At 34.3% G+C, this 18,373-nt stretch overlaps 2 protein-coding genes across 2 annotated transcripts; one reads left to right on the forward strand and one right to left on the reverse strand.

Annotated features, from left to right (window-relative positions):
• Nucleotides 1-196: 196 nt before the first annotated feature.
• LOC130897930 (acyl-coenzyme A thioesterase 9, mitochondrial-like) lies at nucleotides 197-5,514 on the forward strand. The gene is made up of 6 exons (XM_057806915.1): nucleotides 197-537; nucleotides 655-737; nucleotides 786-1,028; nucleotides 1,083-1,198; nucleotides 2,726-2,995; nucleotides 4,257-5,514. Exons 1-6 carry the CDS (start codon nucleotides 479-481, stop codon nucleotides 4,812-4,814), a joined length of 1,329 nt encoding a protein of 442 aa, XP_057662898.1. The 5' UTR covers nucleotides 197-478; the 3' UTR covers nucleotides 4,815-5,514.
• On the reverse strand, nucleotides 5,403-18,367 carry LOC130897929 (neuralized-like protein 4). Its single transcript, XM_057806914.1, has 18 exons — nucleotides 18,079-18,367; nucleotides 17,928-18,029; nucleotides 17,757-17,870; nucleotides 17,412-17,689; nucleotides 16,644-16,866; nucleotides 16,293-16,589; nucleotides 14,198-14,562; nucleotides 13,649-13,857; nucleotides 11,485-11,584; nucleotides 11,235-11,428; nucleotides 10,608-10,943; nucleotides 10,203-10,552; nucleotides 8,706-8,938; nucleotides 8,281-8,653; nucleotides 7,232-7,417; nucleotides 6,933-7,176; nucleotides 6,679-6,882; nucleotides 5,403-6,623 (listed from the first exon to the last, which is right to left on the reverse strand). The coding sequence occupies exons 1-18, from the start codon at nucleotides 18,232-18,234 to the stop codon at nucleotides 6,379-6,381; spliced, it is 4,209 nt and encodes a 1,402-aa protein (XP_057662897.1). The 5' UTR covers nucleotides 18,235-18,367; the 3' UTR covers nucleotides 5,403-6,378.
• Between the last annotated feature and the right edge of the window lie 6 nt (nucleotides 18,368-18,373).

Consider the following 18,373-nt stretch of genomic DNA (forward strand, 5'->3'; position numbering starts at 1 on the left):
ACTATGAATGAAAACAAGTTTAAATGAAAATAATGTGTATTACGTATTTGTATGACTAGTAACCTTGAATTAATTTCATGTTTTGGTAGTTTGTTTTTATTACGTAAAACATAATTTATAATAGAATGATCACAAAAAGCTTGAGTGTTGAACGTAGTTGTTACCTAATGCTCAAAACAGAACTACAATTTTGATTAGTATAGTACGAACTGTTTCCGAATTAAACACGCGAACAAAGCTAAATAAATTCTTCTTTTCTAGTAATCAAATATTGAACATAAACTAAATAAAGTACCTTAATAGAACAAACAAAATTGCGATTTATTGATTAATTTTACAGCTTTATAAGTATAATTACTATGAATGAAAACAAGTTTAAATGAAAATAATGTGTATTACGTATTTTTATGACTAGTAACCTTGAATTTATTTCATGTTTTGGTAGTTTGTTTTTATTACGTAAAAGACATCTATTAGAATGGCAAAAAAAATTTTACATAAAGTTTTAAGATCAGAGTATCGTAACCTATTAAAGAGGTATGATGATATATTTTATTGTAATTATCATATTCGACCTTTGGAATCATAGACAATTATAGTATTATATCTTTAACGGTAAATTTAGTATGTAATAGAATCTATTTTCCTTTTTAGGTACAGTAATTTTGTGCAAACAAGAATGGTTTCATCGGAAAAAGAATTGTTTAAAAATGAACAATTCGCCACTTTAGCACAACGTAAGTTTATATTATGTTAATTTTAATTATTTTGATTTGATTTTTTAGTAAAGTCGCATTTATCGAAAGATATGGGAGTAGATGTTTATCAACCCATTCCGAAGGATCGTTCTCATTTACTCAAATACCTTCCAAAACATCAAGATGAATTACCAAAACGTGCGATGAAAGATAGTTTTTTGGTTGGAAATATACCACTTTCTAGTGATAAATCTTTGCAAGATAAATATACAACTTTTTTAGGGCAATTGAGAATAGGGAGGTTGTTAGAGGACATGGATATTTTTGCAGGTACAAACGCGCATTTTTTTCATTGATATTGATATAGTTTAATAACGATTTTAGTAATGGTCGGGCATAAACATATAGTAAATCCAAAACAAACCGGAAGTGAACATTTTCCATACACTTTGGTTACTGCTCTTGTAGACAAAATAGATTTTACAGAGTTTCAACCTAGGGTAAGTTTTTCTTCACTCTAGAGTACTAAGTTGTAATTTATGGAACTGTATTGGTGTAGTGGTAGTGCGGAGTACTCTATAAATGTTTAAACATTTCGTATATTTCACTTTGTGCCTTAATCATTTGCTTACATTTCAGTTTTAAACAATTCTCAGAATAAAAATATGAAAATAATAAGATTTAATTGTTTATAACTACATTTTAATTTGTATTAAAATAAGCTATTATGTCATTCGTTTATGGTTAAGAAATTTAACAAAAACAGTGAAAATTGTGAAAAAAATAAGAAAATTTCATATTTTTATTCAATTAGTTAGTCAATTGTTTTCAACTGTTTCTATATTTTCTTTTAAATCCTCTCTGATAATTCCTGGACTCTAGTTTATTGAATATTTTCTATTTAAAGTTCGAAAAATATCACTTAACTTCAAAAAAATTATAAACTCAAAAAAAAACATCAAGAAACACAAAAAACAAGTCCTAGTAACATAACCCCAATTAAGCTTGCCACTGGAGCTTCTGGAATGACATTTTCAAGTCATGTTTGAAAATTATGGACGTTTTTGTGTTTTTAATGTAATTTAATTAGATTTTATTTTTCTATAATAACATTTTCGTGATATAAAACGAATATTTGAAGATACAAATGTAAAAAAACGATATGTGGGTGAAAGATTGGCTTCAAATTAAATTCATAGTTGTCATATCTGTATATCTCTCTAACAACTATATTTGAGAGTATTAGAACCCTCCGAACCCTTTAGGTTTATTCGATAATGAATTAATATCATCAAATTAGGAATTTTTTGTACCAAATCACAAACTAATAAGAGATTTCCTAGTATTTTGTGTCACAAACAATTTATGAAGAGACTTATGGTATTTCGAGTAATTATTTTGACCCCAATACGTATGTTAATAAAATTCAAGTAAAATCATTATATTTTGCAAAATAAATTTGATATAAGTTGAAAAATAGTAATTATATATTTAAAAATATACTGTGCTCAATATTTTTATAAATAAAAGCCTTTTAAATATACATATAACTGTAAAAACTTAACCTCGTTAAAATCCCTACTGTAGAGTTAGTTAAGACTACTTAACATCGTTTTGTTTAATTTCTGATTTCCAAAGTGCCTTTTGTATCTTGGATAATTCGTTTTTCCCCGTAACAAAACTTAAATTTAATACAGTGGGTACCGAAAAAACTTCACATTCACTAATATCGCACAACTTCCAGAATCAATTATGAACCACATTTGGTGACACTTTTATTTAAAATAAAACAAGTTTAATAATAAAATAATTAGATTTCAGTTGAAACACAAACAATACAGTTTAAATTCTACACTTATATTAACCCCACAAACGCCATATTGAAATTTACAATTTGTAATACACTTTTAAGTTAAAAATATTGTGTGTGTACAGTGTGAGCAGAAAATAACTAAAAATTACTAAATTACCGACCCTTTATGTTGATTAATCAGTCCTTTATTTGATTTTTACTTTATTTATTGTAGTCAGATCAAGATATAAAAATTTCCGGTCACGTTAGTTGGGTAGGAAAATCATCGATGGAAGTTGTTGTTTGGTTAGATCAACTTATGCACGGTACTTGGCACCGTATCACTAGAGCCTTATTTCTATTGGCCGCCAGAGATTCTAATAACCTGAAACCGGCTCCCGTTAATGCTATAGAACCTGCAGATGAAAGGGAACGACAAATTTTATCCGGAGGTGAAGATAGAAAGAAACAGAGGATTATAATGCAACAAAAACACGTTTCTAAGGTAACCTATCACAATTTCAAAATTATATTTCACGATTATTTTAATCTACTTTTTGATATTGTCTTTTATGTCCTACGTAAAAAGTTGATAACTTCGTAATGTTTCTTCTTTTTTAATTCGTTGACAGTTCACTTATCACAGAACGAGATCAATAAGTTAACCTAACTTTTTACCCACTAAAATCTTTCCTCGTTGTCAGATATAACGAAACTTCATTTTCAGTAGAATTATTTAAATAAAAACTTCTATTAAATTCATTTATTTATGGCTATCAATCCAGTGTTGCCAACTTAGAACGTAATAATTCAAACTGAAAACCTCTATTTAATTCTTTTATCTATGTTTGGCAACCGCCTGTTGCTAAGTAAGAATCATTCAAATGAAAACCTCTATTTTATTCATTTATCTATGAATCCATCGATTGCTGTCAATTTAAAACACAATAAATCAAACCTAAACCTCTATTTTATTAATTTATCTATGTTTATCAACGTCCTGTTGCCAATTCAGAACAATTCAAATGTAAACCTCTATTCTATCCATTTATCTATGATTATCAATCGATTGCTGCCAATTTAGAACAGAATAATTCAAACCTAAACGTCTATTTTATTCATTTATCTATGTTTATCAACGTCCTGTTGCCAATTCAGAACAATTCAAATGTAAACCTCTATTCTATCCATTTATCTATGATTATCAATCGATTGCTGCCAATTTAGAACAGAATAATTCAAACCTAAACGTCTATTTTATTAATTTATCTATGTTTATCAACGTTCTGTTGCCAATTCAAATGTAAACCTCTATTTTATTCATTTATCTATGAATCCATCGATTGCTGTCAATTTAAAACACAATAAATCAAACCTAAACCTCTATTTTATTCATTTATCTATGTTTATCAACGTCCTGTTGCCAATTCAGAACAATTCAATTGTAAACCTCTATTTTATCCATTTATCTATGATTATCAATCGATTGCTGCCAATTTAGAACAGAATAATTCAAACCTAAACGTCTATTTTATTCATTTATCTATGTTTATCAACGTTCTGTTGCCAATTCAAATGTAAACCTCTAATTTTATTCATTTATCTATGAATCCATCGATTGCTGTCAATTTAGCACAGAACAATTCAAACCTAAACCTCTATTTTATTAATTTATCTATGTTTGTCAATCGACTGTCACGAATCATAACAAAAACCTCTATTTAATTCATTTATCTATGATTATTAATCGTCATTTTTATTTTCAGTTGATACCTGACAGCGAAGAACAACAAATAATCCACAATCTGTACATCCGTACGACGGATAAAGATAGCAGCCTTCGAAACAGAGTGTTACCGGCGGGTTGCGTTTGGATGAGTAACGCGACTATTTCGAACACAATTTTTTCTCATCCGGACGAACGTAATATGCACAACACCGTTTTCGGTGGTTTCATAATGCGCATGGCCACCGAACTAGCTTGGGTCCTCGGCTTCACGTTCAGTAAATACAGACCAGCAATTAAAAGTATTAGCGATATCAGTTTTCAAAAACCGATAGCCGTTAGTTCTTTGATAAGAATGCACGCGCAGCTTGTTTATACCCAGTTGAATTATATGCAGATTTTGGTTTATGTCGAGGTTTATAATTCGGTAACCGGAGAAAATGATACGACGAATACTTTACATTTTACGTTTCAAGTACCTGAATTAGTGAACGAATGTATTCCTCAAACTTATCACGAGGCTATGATGTATATCGATGGCAGGCGACACTTTTTGGAAGTTATTGATAAATCGACTTCTTTTCCCAGCAAATTATAATACTTGGAATAAAATGTTGTTGCCGCTTTTAAAAACTTTATTTAAGTTTATTCAATTCAATATTTGTCCAGTTTAATATTTTTATAATATAAATTTTAGTAATGCTTGGCAACGCTGTAACTATCCAGACGTTCTAGGTTAGAAAAAAGAAGAAGAAATGGACGACCAAGTGGCCCGAAGAATATGGAAAGAAAGATCCAGCTTAAGTTGAAACGGTTCCCTTCAGTTTACAGATGTATTTTGTATATTTTTTTAATTTGTTGTCTTTTTCTTTTTTTTTTTCTATTTTTTCTGTTTATTTTTAATTGGAAAGTGCGTAATTGGGGGGAGGCGATCAGGTACAGCTGCGACAGCATTATCCCAGCTGAAACATTGTTGCCACGATTTATTTTTTTTTTGTTTCATAAATGAGTGTGAAACTGATTTTTTTTAAGTTTATTTTATAATTTTGTGTGTATTTTTGATAAGTTTTTACAAAAAGTTGACCAATCCTTAATTAATGAAGTCTGTTTGCATTTTAAATAAACTGGAATTGACGTCTTAATAGTTTTATCGCCTTTATAGGAATAAAAATAAAAAATCAACAAATTAGTTACTGAATAGTTTAATAATTGTGATTCGCATTAAATAACTACCAAGTTTACCCACTATAACTCGTTGATAATATTATAAATTGTTTTAATAAAACTTTAATAACTAACTTTATTTATCCTCCGCAACCCGAAAAATCCATTTTGTCCCCCCTTTCTTGCAGCGATACCTTTTCCATTTGCATAAATTTCTGTTCGGTGTGCTACCAACCGGTTTTAATAGTATTTTTAATCCCGTACACTCCCATTCCAATTCTGTTTGCCTGTTTGGTATGTGAACTGATACAGATCGAGAAGTTTTCACTCCAGAAACTCCGTTCTAATGTAGATTTTTTAAGTAGAAACGCATTGATCCGAAGGTCTCTAGACTGCTTGTACTAAGACAAAATACCCTAATTCATAGTTAATTGTGGACGGTCATGAGAACATAAGCCTTCATATAGGCCCGTCGTACCCTACTTGACGTTACCACAGACCGATGTCCTTCGAGGAACCGATCAGGCGGTTTAACTTGAACCTTTTGATGTCATTAGGCAAATTGTAAGGCTTGTTCAAGCTCAGGGTGTACACAGATGTCGTGGTCTACGGTTTCTACCTCCTTCAAGCACCAAAGGCACTCCGGATCGTCCGTGATGTCCATGGTGTGGAGATAACATCTTAGATGGTAGTGTCCGGTGGGTGGCAAAGGAACCGTTGAGCACATAGGCGCGTCGTACCCTACTTGACGTTATCAAAGACTGATATACTTCGAGGAACCGATCAGGCGGTTTAACTTGAACCTTTTGATGTCATTAGGCAAATTGTGAGGCTTGTCCAAGTTCAGGGTATTCACAGATGACTCCGGATCGTCAGTGATGCCGATGGCGTCTTAGATGGTAAGAAGTCCGGTCACTAGTCGGAAGAATCACATATAGAATAGTCGAAAAGTTTTTATTCAATAAATAAAAAGTACTACATAGGGAATTTGATTCGGTTTAGACGATTTTTAATAAAAGAGCTTTTAGTACTAAAGCCCCGCTCTCTTTGGTACTCCATTCGGTTAAATCGCTGTCTCGATACACCGAATAAGCACCGGGTTTAACAGATAATTGAAACGCTGCGTAAACTTCTTTATCCTCTATTTTGTATCCTTTAGTCGACGCCATTTGTATCGAAGGATAAAATATAATTTGAACGTCGTCGGTTTTACGTCCTGTGAAATTACACCATTCGGCTTGACCTACAACAAAAACTTGGTCACAATAAAAAATACTCGAATTCATGAGGTGAATAACCTTTAGTTAGAGGTTGCCCTTTATCCAAGACGCATCGAATTCCTCCTAATTTGGAAAAATAAAAAGCCGTGTGCCATTTATCCGTCGACATATTTTCCAAAATTGGAAATCTCACCCAACCCGATAAATTTTCTTTATCTTCCGTTTTTTGTTTAAAACAATAATGGCAGTAACAAGTAGGTTCCTCTCGAGTGAAATAGTGATCTGAAAATTTGATAATCAGTGTGTAATACATTGTTTTATCCACGACGTACCTGGTAGCAAAAGCCTTTCCTTCAATTTTTCCACTTCTTCCTTATAAGCACACGATTTCAAAGGAGTGTTAGGCGTTTTTGGTACGACTGAACTAATTGTACTTGTACTCGTAGAAGCAATAGGTAAGTTCAATTTAGTATCGTTACCTTCCTTTTCGAACGATTCCAAATCGGCTTTTTCGCAATCGATGATTTTTTCAACGTCCTGTTCTACTTCCATAACGTGATCGTTTAAAATCCTTATCTACAAATAAGTTTCGGTAAAAAACTCTAACGGTTTGTTGGTAAGTTATACGCACCTGTTGGCACTGACCGTAAAGGTCGAAAACTGCGTATACCGTAAGATTTTTCGGAAAATTTACAGCCAATGGTTCTTCTTCGATACCGTTTATACACAATTGTAAGCATTTCGTTTCCGTAAATATTATTCCGACTTTATCTCCTACCTTAAGAGAATCTAACCGTTCACCGTAGTTCGAACAAGACTGAAAATTATCAAACAACCCTCGTATCATATTGAATAATATAGAAAGGAGAAAACAACTACTCTCCTGGCTAATGTCTCGACGAAATATCGAATTACAACTCCTCTAAAGACAATTAAGTCAATCGACAATTTTGTCGATATTAACACCTCCAATGGCTCGCTATTGCAAGGAGATTTTGTAACTACTGACTAGTTTCGACGTTATTACGTCTTATCAGAGTGGTATAACAACCCTCGTTCGGACTTGAGACCCGAACTGAAGACAACGTCAAAGATTGTCGCTATTTGGTTCATGCGCTTAAACAATCCTTGGAAATTTTTCATTTTGGTCAACTTTACTCACCTTACTTACCATTGGAATCTATATTATCGGCGAAGACGCTCTACCTGACCGATATTCGCAGTTGGGAGTTAGTGTTCACTGGGGAATGTATTCGAAAGCTCGGAAATATATTAGAATTAGTACACTTTGGCGTTTAATTTTGCCACAATCCCACTACGAAAACGTTTATATAAAACAACTCAACAGGCCTTATAGACCTGCCATTTCTGTTCATTCCAAATGTTCTAGCCGTTTTTTTAGTGGACCTAACCTCTTCCTTTTCGCTCCTTTTCCCTTGATAAGGATCTTTTTACCAAAATAACTTCGTCCATTGTGGTTATATGCCCCATCCAACGGAACCTTTTTGCTTTGATCACATACCTCAGCTTGATTGTACCGTGGTTGTAACTACTGACTAGTTTCGACGTTATTACGTCTCATTAGAGCGGTATAACAACCCTCGTTCGGATTTGAGACCCGAACTGAAGACTCATTCCAATTTATCGATGGATAACTTGAATTATTCGATTAATACTTACTTTGACTCCATTTATAGCCAACCAATCATTCGCTATCACGCAACAAGGGGGTTTCAACGACAGAGCATTTACGGGTAAACTTAGTCTTTCCGGAATACCAGCAATAATTCCAATTATGAGTGACGATTTCCAACGACTTTCCAATTCTTCTATCACAACTTCAACTTTCGTATTGGGCTCCAAAGGTTTTTGGATAATAGTGATACCTTGGTTGTAAGAAGCCACGCGACGGGCTGTCGTTTTATTATTAACAATCTCGATGTTTCTACCGTGATTTTCGTGAAATTCGTACGGCAAACAAGTCGTTTCTTTCACTTCTAGATGTTCGGAAACGGGTTCCTGGTCGAGGACGATTTCCAAACTGTCTTGTAACCTAAAAATTACAAGTCAATTATTATATTCGAAGCGTTCGATTGTCAACTGACCTTGCGCTGTTCAACGGCGATATATTATTAGCTTTGTGACTTGTAACGCCGATTTCAGCACAACAACCCCTCAGATCGAATACGGCGTAAAGTACTTCGGGTAATGGTGGGAAATTAACGGATAATTCTTCCCCGTTTATGAAAACTTTCAAATTACCATCTGAAGTTTTTAATAGACCGATTCTATCGTTACAAGTCAACCAATTGAGATTTGGGGTAAAGAACTGCAACACCTGATAACCGATAATAAAAAAATTCATTTGTTGAAACATGTATCACTCAATAAGTCGTGTGACTGACACACAGATGGCGCTAAACGACCGAAGAGAGGGAATAATACAGCCGCAGTTGTACCCGCTTAATCAAAACAGCCCCAAACTCAATCAGTTATAATTCTTTTGAACCAAACCATCCCAAGAGGAATATTTTCCCCATATCCCCCCAAAAAATTCCTCTTCCAACGAATTCACACACACGCGTCTCAATATTCGTCTTCTTGAACCCGATCCAGACTCTTTACGAGATTACTCGAGTCAATTCTAGTGCGAGAGTGTGGACGGTGGCTTCTAGATCTCTTGACACGCCTCCCTGTCGATTTTTCGTGACCGAATTAAAAGACTTGAGAACAGTTGACAAATATGGTTAAAGTATAATGGACAAATAGTCGAAAAGAAATTAACTGATTGAGGTTATATAAATTTCTTTCCTAAAAACGATTTATTTTTATAGAAATTCGGTCATCAAACGTTTTGATGAAAACCAAAGTTATGTTGAAACGCCAAAAATCATTAAAACAACTAAATTTAGCAATGGAACTCGTTTTCCAGACTCTACCGTTATAGAAGGAAACCAGAAAGTTGAAAAACAAAATTCAAATCTCTAAAATGACTATCGATCGTTATAGGGAAGTTTATAGCGCTAGATTTACAAGGAATCACATCCTTGAGTCCTGGAGAGACGTTAGACGTTTTGAAATCGATGTATAAATGATCGATTCCTACATTAAAACTTAAAAAGATATCCGTAAATATTAATTCATTTGGCTACCAAAGTGGTAAGTCGACTGTTTTAGCCCTGCAGGAAACAGGTAGAAGTTCTAGAGCATAAACAAGACATTAGAGCATCCATCAATCGTGGAAAATGGATAAGTGGACCGTAATGAACTCAAACCTTCCATTTTCCATAAATGACATGCGCAGAAAGCGCTTGAGTCAAAACTAGTTTGAGACTGCGTCCAATCTATGAACTGACTCGGTGCATACTACAATGGAGGTGAGTTAGAGACAATTACACGGTTAAAAAAGGCGGGAAAATTTCTTTCATGGGTTATCCAAAAAAAAAAAGCGAGAAAATGCTGTTGTCGAGAAGAAGAAACCCACAAAATGACGCATGAGGATGATGGCGACTTTATCATATCACCGCAGCAACTGTAACGGTGACTGGTGACCTTTATGAATATTATTTCATCAATGTTTACGGAAAAGTAGATTCGTTTACCTTATTTTGGTATCTTAGCTCATTTCCAGTAAGGTAGTAGCACTTGGCGGAAATGTTATTAGAGAATAACGCCGGCGGTACTTCAGTCACACCGACAGATAAAGTTCCCGCCATATGTTTAGTCAAATTCGTCAAAGATACCTCGAACATTTCATCTTGTAGAAGAGGAGTAGCGCTAAAAACGATGGAACTACTGAAATCCTTAGATCTAGTCGCTAACCGTCCCCTTTCATCCAAAGTAACCCCTTTACCGTGTATTTCTGAGAATCGGTGTAAATCAATAGGGGGTTGAACTACACTGGTAGCTTGGAGAGAAGCCGACGTATCGGAACGATGAGATATTTCAATACCTAAAATTGAGGTTATGTTTAGAAATTTGTAAAAATGAAAAAATTTTACGGTTACCTGTCGATGGTAATGGGGCCGTAGGAGAAGCACAAGGGATACTAACTTGAGCGCATTGTCCGTACAAATCGACTACGGCGTAAATATTATTATGTGGTACGACGCACGCAACACCTTGACTCACGCCGTTTTTATAAAACTCCAAAGATTTATCGGCCGATCTCATCACTCCTAATTTTATGCCGGCAGTTAAAACATCCAGATCGCAGATGTAATTATTTTTTATAGTTTTCCCGTTTATCATAACGGAGGAACCGCTGAGCATCCAGGTGTCTCGACACAGATCCGTGGCAGTACTGGGTAAATCGATTTCTTCGGGTCGGACGGCAGTAACACCTGTAATATTGAAAAATTTTAAATACACAACGAAGAAATACCGATAAAAATCAAAAACGCCGAATAATTTTATATAAAGAATAATCGAGATCGTTTGACATCAAGTAATAATTCGTGTGTCCGACACATAGATGGCGCTACCATTGCCAAATCTGACGTTTACGAAGTACCAACTGTCACAACACTATGTGGAGACCGTACCGTGGTTTAATACCTGGATTTGTTCGGTGATTAACTGAATTAACTCAGATTGAGGTTATGGTACCAGGCGGGTAAAATTTCATTAGCTACCTAATTCTATACTTCCCGACCATCTATCCACAACAGTATCCAGACAAATTTCGAACAATTCTCCGTCCCTTAGGGGTCGGTTGGAAAATGTAATGGCGTCGTTGAATTCTGCTAGGGGTCTGGGCCGGAGTGCTGTTAATCCGTTATTGACTATTCGGGCGTTTTTACCATGGATATGGTGAAATCTCAAATCGCTAAAAAAATTTAATTAATCAATCCATTGTTTAATAAAAAGAAATTGTCTACTCACCTGTAAAGAGTTGTATTCGAAAGACTGGAATTAATTGTGTCAGGAGAACCGTAATCGTATGCATCGATTATTGTAGCCTCCACAGCTTGACCGTACAAATCTAAAATTTTAAAGGAACATTTTATTTAAAAAAAAAATAATAAGGGAGGATTATATATTTTCAGTAAATACAATATCATTTCAGTTGGGTAATTCTGGGATGAAACTACTAATTCTTGTGTTTCAGTAGGTGCAGGATTATTGAAATGTCCTTTTTCTAGATGGAATCAAAGTATAAAAATATTTTTTAGCTCCAGGAAGATAAGCCACACAGCAATTTGAGAAAATACATTTTTTTTTTCAATCCAGAGTTAAAATTATGGAAGGGTTTCGGTGGAAACTTTGAAAAACATACTTGAAACTAGAGGGTAGTACAGTTTTTTACTGTAAATTCACAAAATGTCCTTTTTATTATGATATATGAGTGTAAAAAAGATAATAGAGCTCCAGGAAGACGAATTAGACTTTATACCAATAAATTTTAGGGAAAAAACAATAAAAAGACTTCAAGTAACAAACTGGTACACTATCTAACCGATAATTAACAAAATCTTCTAGAAGTAAAGTTAGACTCTATACTTTAAGTTTTTTAGAGGACTAAGGTCACATTTTGTTGAAACACGATTCTTTTCCAGTAAAGACTAACATGACATCTTCTTATAAGGGTTGCAGTGGACACAGTGCAAAAGAGTTCAAGTTGGGGGGTGGTACAGTTTCTAATTAAGAAAATGTCAATTTTTCTACGAAAATAGAATGTAAAAATGAAGCTCAAGCTCCAGGAAAATGAGCTAAATCCCATATTGGTGAGCTTATCCTGAAATATAAGGGAGGAATGCCTCATTTTGGGGAAAAACGATAAAAAGACTTCAAGCTACAAGGTGGTACAGTTTCTAACCCAAAATTAACAAAATCTTTTTCTTCATGTGATATTGCTCCACTGAACTTGATCAGTGCAGGCTAGTTCATAGGTTTGTTCTTTATAGCTCCACTGAATTTGACCAGTGCAGGTTAGTTCATAAATTTGTTCTTTGTAGCTCCATTGAACTTGATCAGTGCAGGCTAGTTCATAAATTTGTTCTTTGTAGCTCCATTGAACTTGATCAGTGCAGGCTAGTTCATAAATTTGTTCTTTGTAGCTCCACTGAACTTGATCAGTGCAGGCTAATTCATAAATTTGTTCTTTGTAGCTCCACTGAACTTGATCAGTGCAAGCTAATTCATAAATATGTTCTTTGTAGCTCCACTGAACTTGATCAGTGCAAGCTAATTCATAAATTTGTTCTTTGTAGCTCCACTGAATTTGACCAGTGCAGGTTAGTTCATAAATTTGTTCTTTGTAGCTCCATTGAACTTGATCAGTGCAGGCTAGGTCATAAATTTGTTCTTTGTAGCTCCACTGAACTTGATCAGTGCAGGCTAATTCATAAATTTGTTCTTTGTAGCTCCACTGAACTTGATCAGTGCAGGCTAATTCATAAATTTGTTCTTTGTAGCTCCACTGAACTTGATCAGTGCAGGCTAGTTCATAAATTTGTTCTTTGTAGCTCCACTGAACTTGACCAGTGCAGGCTAGTTCATAAATTTGTTCTTTGTAGCTCCACTGAACTTGACCAGTGCAGGCTAGTTCATAAATTTGTTCTTTGTAGCTCCACTGAACTTGACCAGTGCAGGCTAGTTCATAAATTTGTTCTTTGTAGCTCCACTGAATTTGATCAGTGCAGGCTAGTTCATAGGATTGTTCTTTGTAGCTCCACTGAACTTGATCAGTGCAGGCTAATTCATAGGTTTGTTCTTTGTAGCTCCACTGAACTTGATCAGTGCAGGCTAGTTCATAGGATTGTTCTTTGTAGCTCCACTGAACTTGATCAGTGCAGGCTAATTCATAGGTTTGTTCTTTGTAGCTCCACTGAACTTGATCAGTGCAGGCTAATTCATAAATTTGTTGTTTGTAGCTCCACTGAACTTGATCAGTGCAGGCCCTAGAATTAGTTCGATCGGATACAAAGAACGCTCTAGTGTACACTTCCTGAACCACTTCCTCTCAGTGCGGGCCTATCAAGAACAAACCTATCGATCGATTTAAATTGATAAGGTTAGATTTGCGATTTTAAATAGATTTACTAACCGATAACTCCGTATATTTTATCTGGAACGTTAGAAGCGGCGCATCCCTGATCGATCCCGTTAACGAAAAAATGCAATAAACCGTTTTCTTTTCTCAATACACCGACTCTATCCCCGACTTGCAGTCTATCCAAATTGACGCCGTATTGTTCCAAAACGATGGTTCCGTTGTGCATGATACCGCTTCCGGTCATCATCCACGTACCGGATCTACAATAACCGTTTCGTTAAATCACATAGAGAAATCGAAAAACTCATCAAATGACATATCGCTCAACCGACTGACTAAATTTTGATTCGACGAGCGCATAGGGCTTCAGATAGTGCCCCGATTGACGTTACCAAGTACCGATGTCCTTCGAGGAACCGATCGGGCGGTTTAACTTCGACCTTTTGATGTCGCGGTCTACGGTTTCGTCCTTCTCCAAGCCCCAAAGACGCTCCGGATCGTCCGTGATGTCCATGGCGTGGAGATGGAGCCTTAGATTTTGCGATTCTTTATTCTCCTTTCCGGTCGGTGTGTTTTATGTCATCGAGCGGAAGAACTTACCTAACGTTCGTCATTGTAAAAGGAAACTCCAAGTCGACGGGATTGTGTGTGGTGACGCCGATTTCTATGGATCCCGCCCATTTGGTAACGACTCTATCGAGTCGAACTTCGAACAGTTCGCCGGTTTTGAGAGGGCGCGCCGTTAGAACGACGCCGTTATTAAAATCCTCGGCGAAATTCGGTCGGTGGGCCGTTCGATTGTTATTGATAACTTCGGCGTGATGACCGCAATTCGGATGGAAATTTAATCGATCGTAGAAATCTTGGAAGTTATTACTTTCGGAAAGATTGATTTGTTGATCGCGGGTGTTTTTCCTTGTGATTAAGTTCTGTTCCTCGCGTTCGTCCCTTTCTACAATCGATACCTTGAAAAATAATAATAATAATCGTAATATTCTTATGTCTGGGCGGATATTGCACGTCGCTTGACATTATCCAAGGCCCTTGCCAGCGCGTCATGGCTGCCGATTACAAAAATTCCAGCTTTTTGGTTTTTTTTTTCAATACTTCACTAATTAGCTAGGAAACTCTAAAATTTGCTATAAAAACCCAAAAATTAGTTAGAAAACTAAATAATCAGTTTCAAAACTGAAAAATTAGTTAGAAAATACAAAAATTATCTAGAAAACATCAAAAATTGGCACAGACATTCAAAAATTTGCTAAAAACTCAAGAATTAGCTAAATAAACTCTGAAATTAGCTAGAAAAACTCAAAAATTAGCTAAATAATCTCAAAAATGAGCTAGAAAAACACAAATATTAGCTAGGAAACTCTAAAATTTGCTCTAAAAACCCAAAAATTAGTTAGAAAACAAAACAATCAGTTTAAAAACTCAAAAATTAGTTAGAAAATACAAAAATTATCTGGAAAACATCAAAAATTGGCAAAATAATTCAAAAATTTGCTAAAAACTCAAGAGTTAGCTAAATAATCTCAAAAATGAGCTAGAAAACTCAACAATCAGTTGAAAAACTCAAAAATTAGTTAGAAAATATAAAATTTATCCAGAAAACATCAAAAACCGGCTGAAAAAAACTCAAAAATCGGCAAAAAAATTTCACAAATTTGCTAAAAACTCAAAAATTAGTTAGATAAACTCAAAAATTAGCTAGATAAACTCAAAAATTAGGCAATAATCTCAAAAATTGCCTTTTTGAGGATTTCTAGCTAAGTTTTGAGTTTTTCTAACTAATTTTAGTGTTTTCTAGCTAATTTTTTAATTTTTCTAGATGATTTTTGAGTTTTTCTAACTAATTTTTGGAATTTTCTAGCCGATTTTTGAGTTTTTCAACTGATTTTTAAATTTTTCTAGATGATTTTTGAGTTTTCTTGCTAATTTTTGAACTTTTTTCTAATTTTTCAGTTTTTCTAGCTAATTTTTGAAATTTTCTAGCCGATTTTTGAGTTTTTTTTAATTTTTCTAGATGATTTTTGAGTTTTATTTCTCATTTTTGAGTTTTTTCCAACTGATTTTTGAGGTTTCCATCTAATTTTTGAGTATTTCTAGCTAATTTTTGGAATTTTCTAGCCGATTTTTGAGTTTTTCAATTTTTCTAGACGATTTTTGAGGTTTTCTAGCTAATTTTCGTGTTTTTCTATACAATTTTTGAGTTTTCTTATTAATTAGTAAAGTATTGAAAAAAGCTATAATTTGTTCCAACTTGAGGGATAGAGGGTTATACTTTTATTTAAAAAAAAACAAAAAACGAACAAAAAGATTTTTAATCGAACAATAAAGAGTAGTAAACGAACAATTGAAATGAAAAAAAAAAAACGATTTTTACCCGCCAACTTAAGAGAGCCAAAAATTCCTAACCTCAAATTTTATCTAATATTTTATGACTGGTAAAAATTAACATAAAAAAACTGAGTGAGAATGATAGGCTAGTTTTTAAACCAAAAGTAACTAGATTCCTCCCTAGAATTGCAACTTGCACACAATAAAAATTGCACCGAACCGATGAATGTTGCAATTGCGAGATCTTGCCTGAAACAAACAGCTGGACTTACGCGTCCTTTTGGTCGAGAAATATCGCGTCTTGCATCATGTCAAGCGACATTAAATAATTGCCAAATGAACCAAAAAAAATTACCTTTATAGTCATACCGTACAAATCAATAACTCCCCAAACTTTATTGGGAACTCTTTGAGCTGCTATTCCTTGATCTAAACCGTTTATGAAATAATGCAAATTCCCGTCTGGTTTTCTCATCATCCCTACTCTATCTCCTTCGGTCAATTCATCCAAATTAAAATCTCCGTATTCCCTTCTAGTACCTTTACCGTTGGTTAAAATACCACAACCAGACATCATTATCGTTCCGCTACGCATATTTGTCATAGTAGCAGGAAAAACGAGAGAATTTGGATCGTGGGTTGTTATACCCATCTGTATAAACAAAATTTACTATTCATATACTGTATGTTTAAAAGTTTTACTTACCTCTATACTACCACTCCACTTGTCCACCAATCTATCAATACGAATTTCAAATAATTCAGAATCTCTTAATGGTCTGTGAGTCATTACAACTCCATTATTAAATTCGTCTAGTGGTCTTCGTCTTTCGGCGCTTCTATTACCATTAGATAATTTTACTAAAGACCCACACCTATCATGGAAACGAAGTCTATCTTGTCTTGGTATCTCTTCAGGTAAACTTAAACTAAAAATATTTCTTATACAATTTACCCAGAAGATATTTTGTACAAGACTCTACATCTCAATGTTCTGCTTCCAAAATCTGTAGACTCCTTCTAAAGGAGGCTATTTTTATTCTCAAATTGTTCTCTTCAGAGACTGAAATTCCTCAAACTTTTTAGCTGAGTCTTTTCGATCATCCTAGATCTGGAGTGTTTCAGTTCATTATTGAAGTGGATCTCATGAGACTACAGTAAAGCTCTGGTCCTAAGTAAGAAGTGTTTGATCCTTCCTGGTGGACTGGTAGCCACATTGGGGTTACTTCGTTTCTATTACTTAGTGTTTTTAAAATTTGTTTGCACTCCCACACTAGTTTGGACGTTTCCATCCCCAAGTAAATAAGACTTATTTGTTCAATTGCATTTCATTAGGATTTAACAAAAATTTTAAAATGTTGATCAATTTTTTCTAGAATTTAATATCCGGCCAAACTGGTTTGTCCGGCTATTAGATATGGCAACATGGCAATTGTAGATGGATATTTTAAAAGGTAATAAAACTTATACTTACCTTACATTCATATCCATTCGAATATCTAAACTGTTACTACTACTCAAACTTAGTTCACTTAGATCACCCCCAAGGGTTACATTTAATATATCGTTATCTATGGCCAGAACTGAACTACCACTGAGGCAATCATCATTATTATGCTCCCTATAAGCCGGACTAGTTATTGTAACTTGAACACATTTCCCATAAAGATCTACAATAGCGTACACTACACTTGGTAAATCTTCTGCCCCAACTCCTTGAGATTCGCCATTAATATAAAATACTAGATCCCCCTGGAGTACAGAGAAAAAATAACAATGTAATAACGCAACTATGAATTAATGTAATTTTGTTTCTAACCTCAGATGTACGCATTAAACCGATTCTATCATCTTGATTCAATCTATCCAAGTCAGTACCGTAACCTTCTACTAGACCAACACCGTTTTTAAATACTGTAGTTCCTGACATGATCTATATAAAACGTATTCAAGTAATGTGTGAAATTAATTAATACGAAATTAATATTACCCAGGATCCTGTTTGAATTCTCGAAGCACACGGTGGAAAATCAAAATGTAGAGGATCGCAATCAACAACGCCGATTTCTAAGCTGCCAGACCAAGAATTCACCTTGAAAAAGTTGATACAACAACGCGTTCTTCTAAATTATTATCCTTACCTTTTTATCAATTTTTATTTCGAAAAGAACATCATTTTGTAAAGGTTCCGCGGATATTACTAAACCATGATCAAATTCGCTTTCGTTTCGAACAGCGGTACAATTGTCATTAATTAAAGTGATTCTTTCTCCACATCTATAATGGAAATAAGCCATTTTCCAATAATTTATTTTTGTTTTATTATTTATATTTGTATCATTTTTAGTTTTTATTGATTGTTTTGTAAATAATACACAAAAACAGGTAAATGTCAAATATCAGTTATTTAGCTGTCAATTATCAAATGTCAAGATA

This window comes from Diorhabda carinulata, chromosome 9 (assembly GCF_026250575.1).
Source record: "Diorhabda carinulata isolate Delta chromosome 9, icDioCari1.1, whole genome shotgun sequence".
Classification (NCBI taxonomy): domain Eukaryota; kingdom Metazoa; phylum Arthropoda; class Insecta; order Coleoptera; family Chrysomelidae; genus Diorhabda; species Diorhabda carinulata.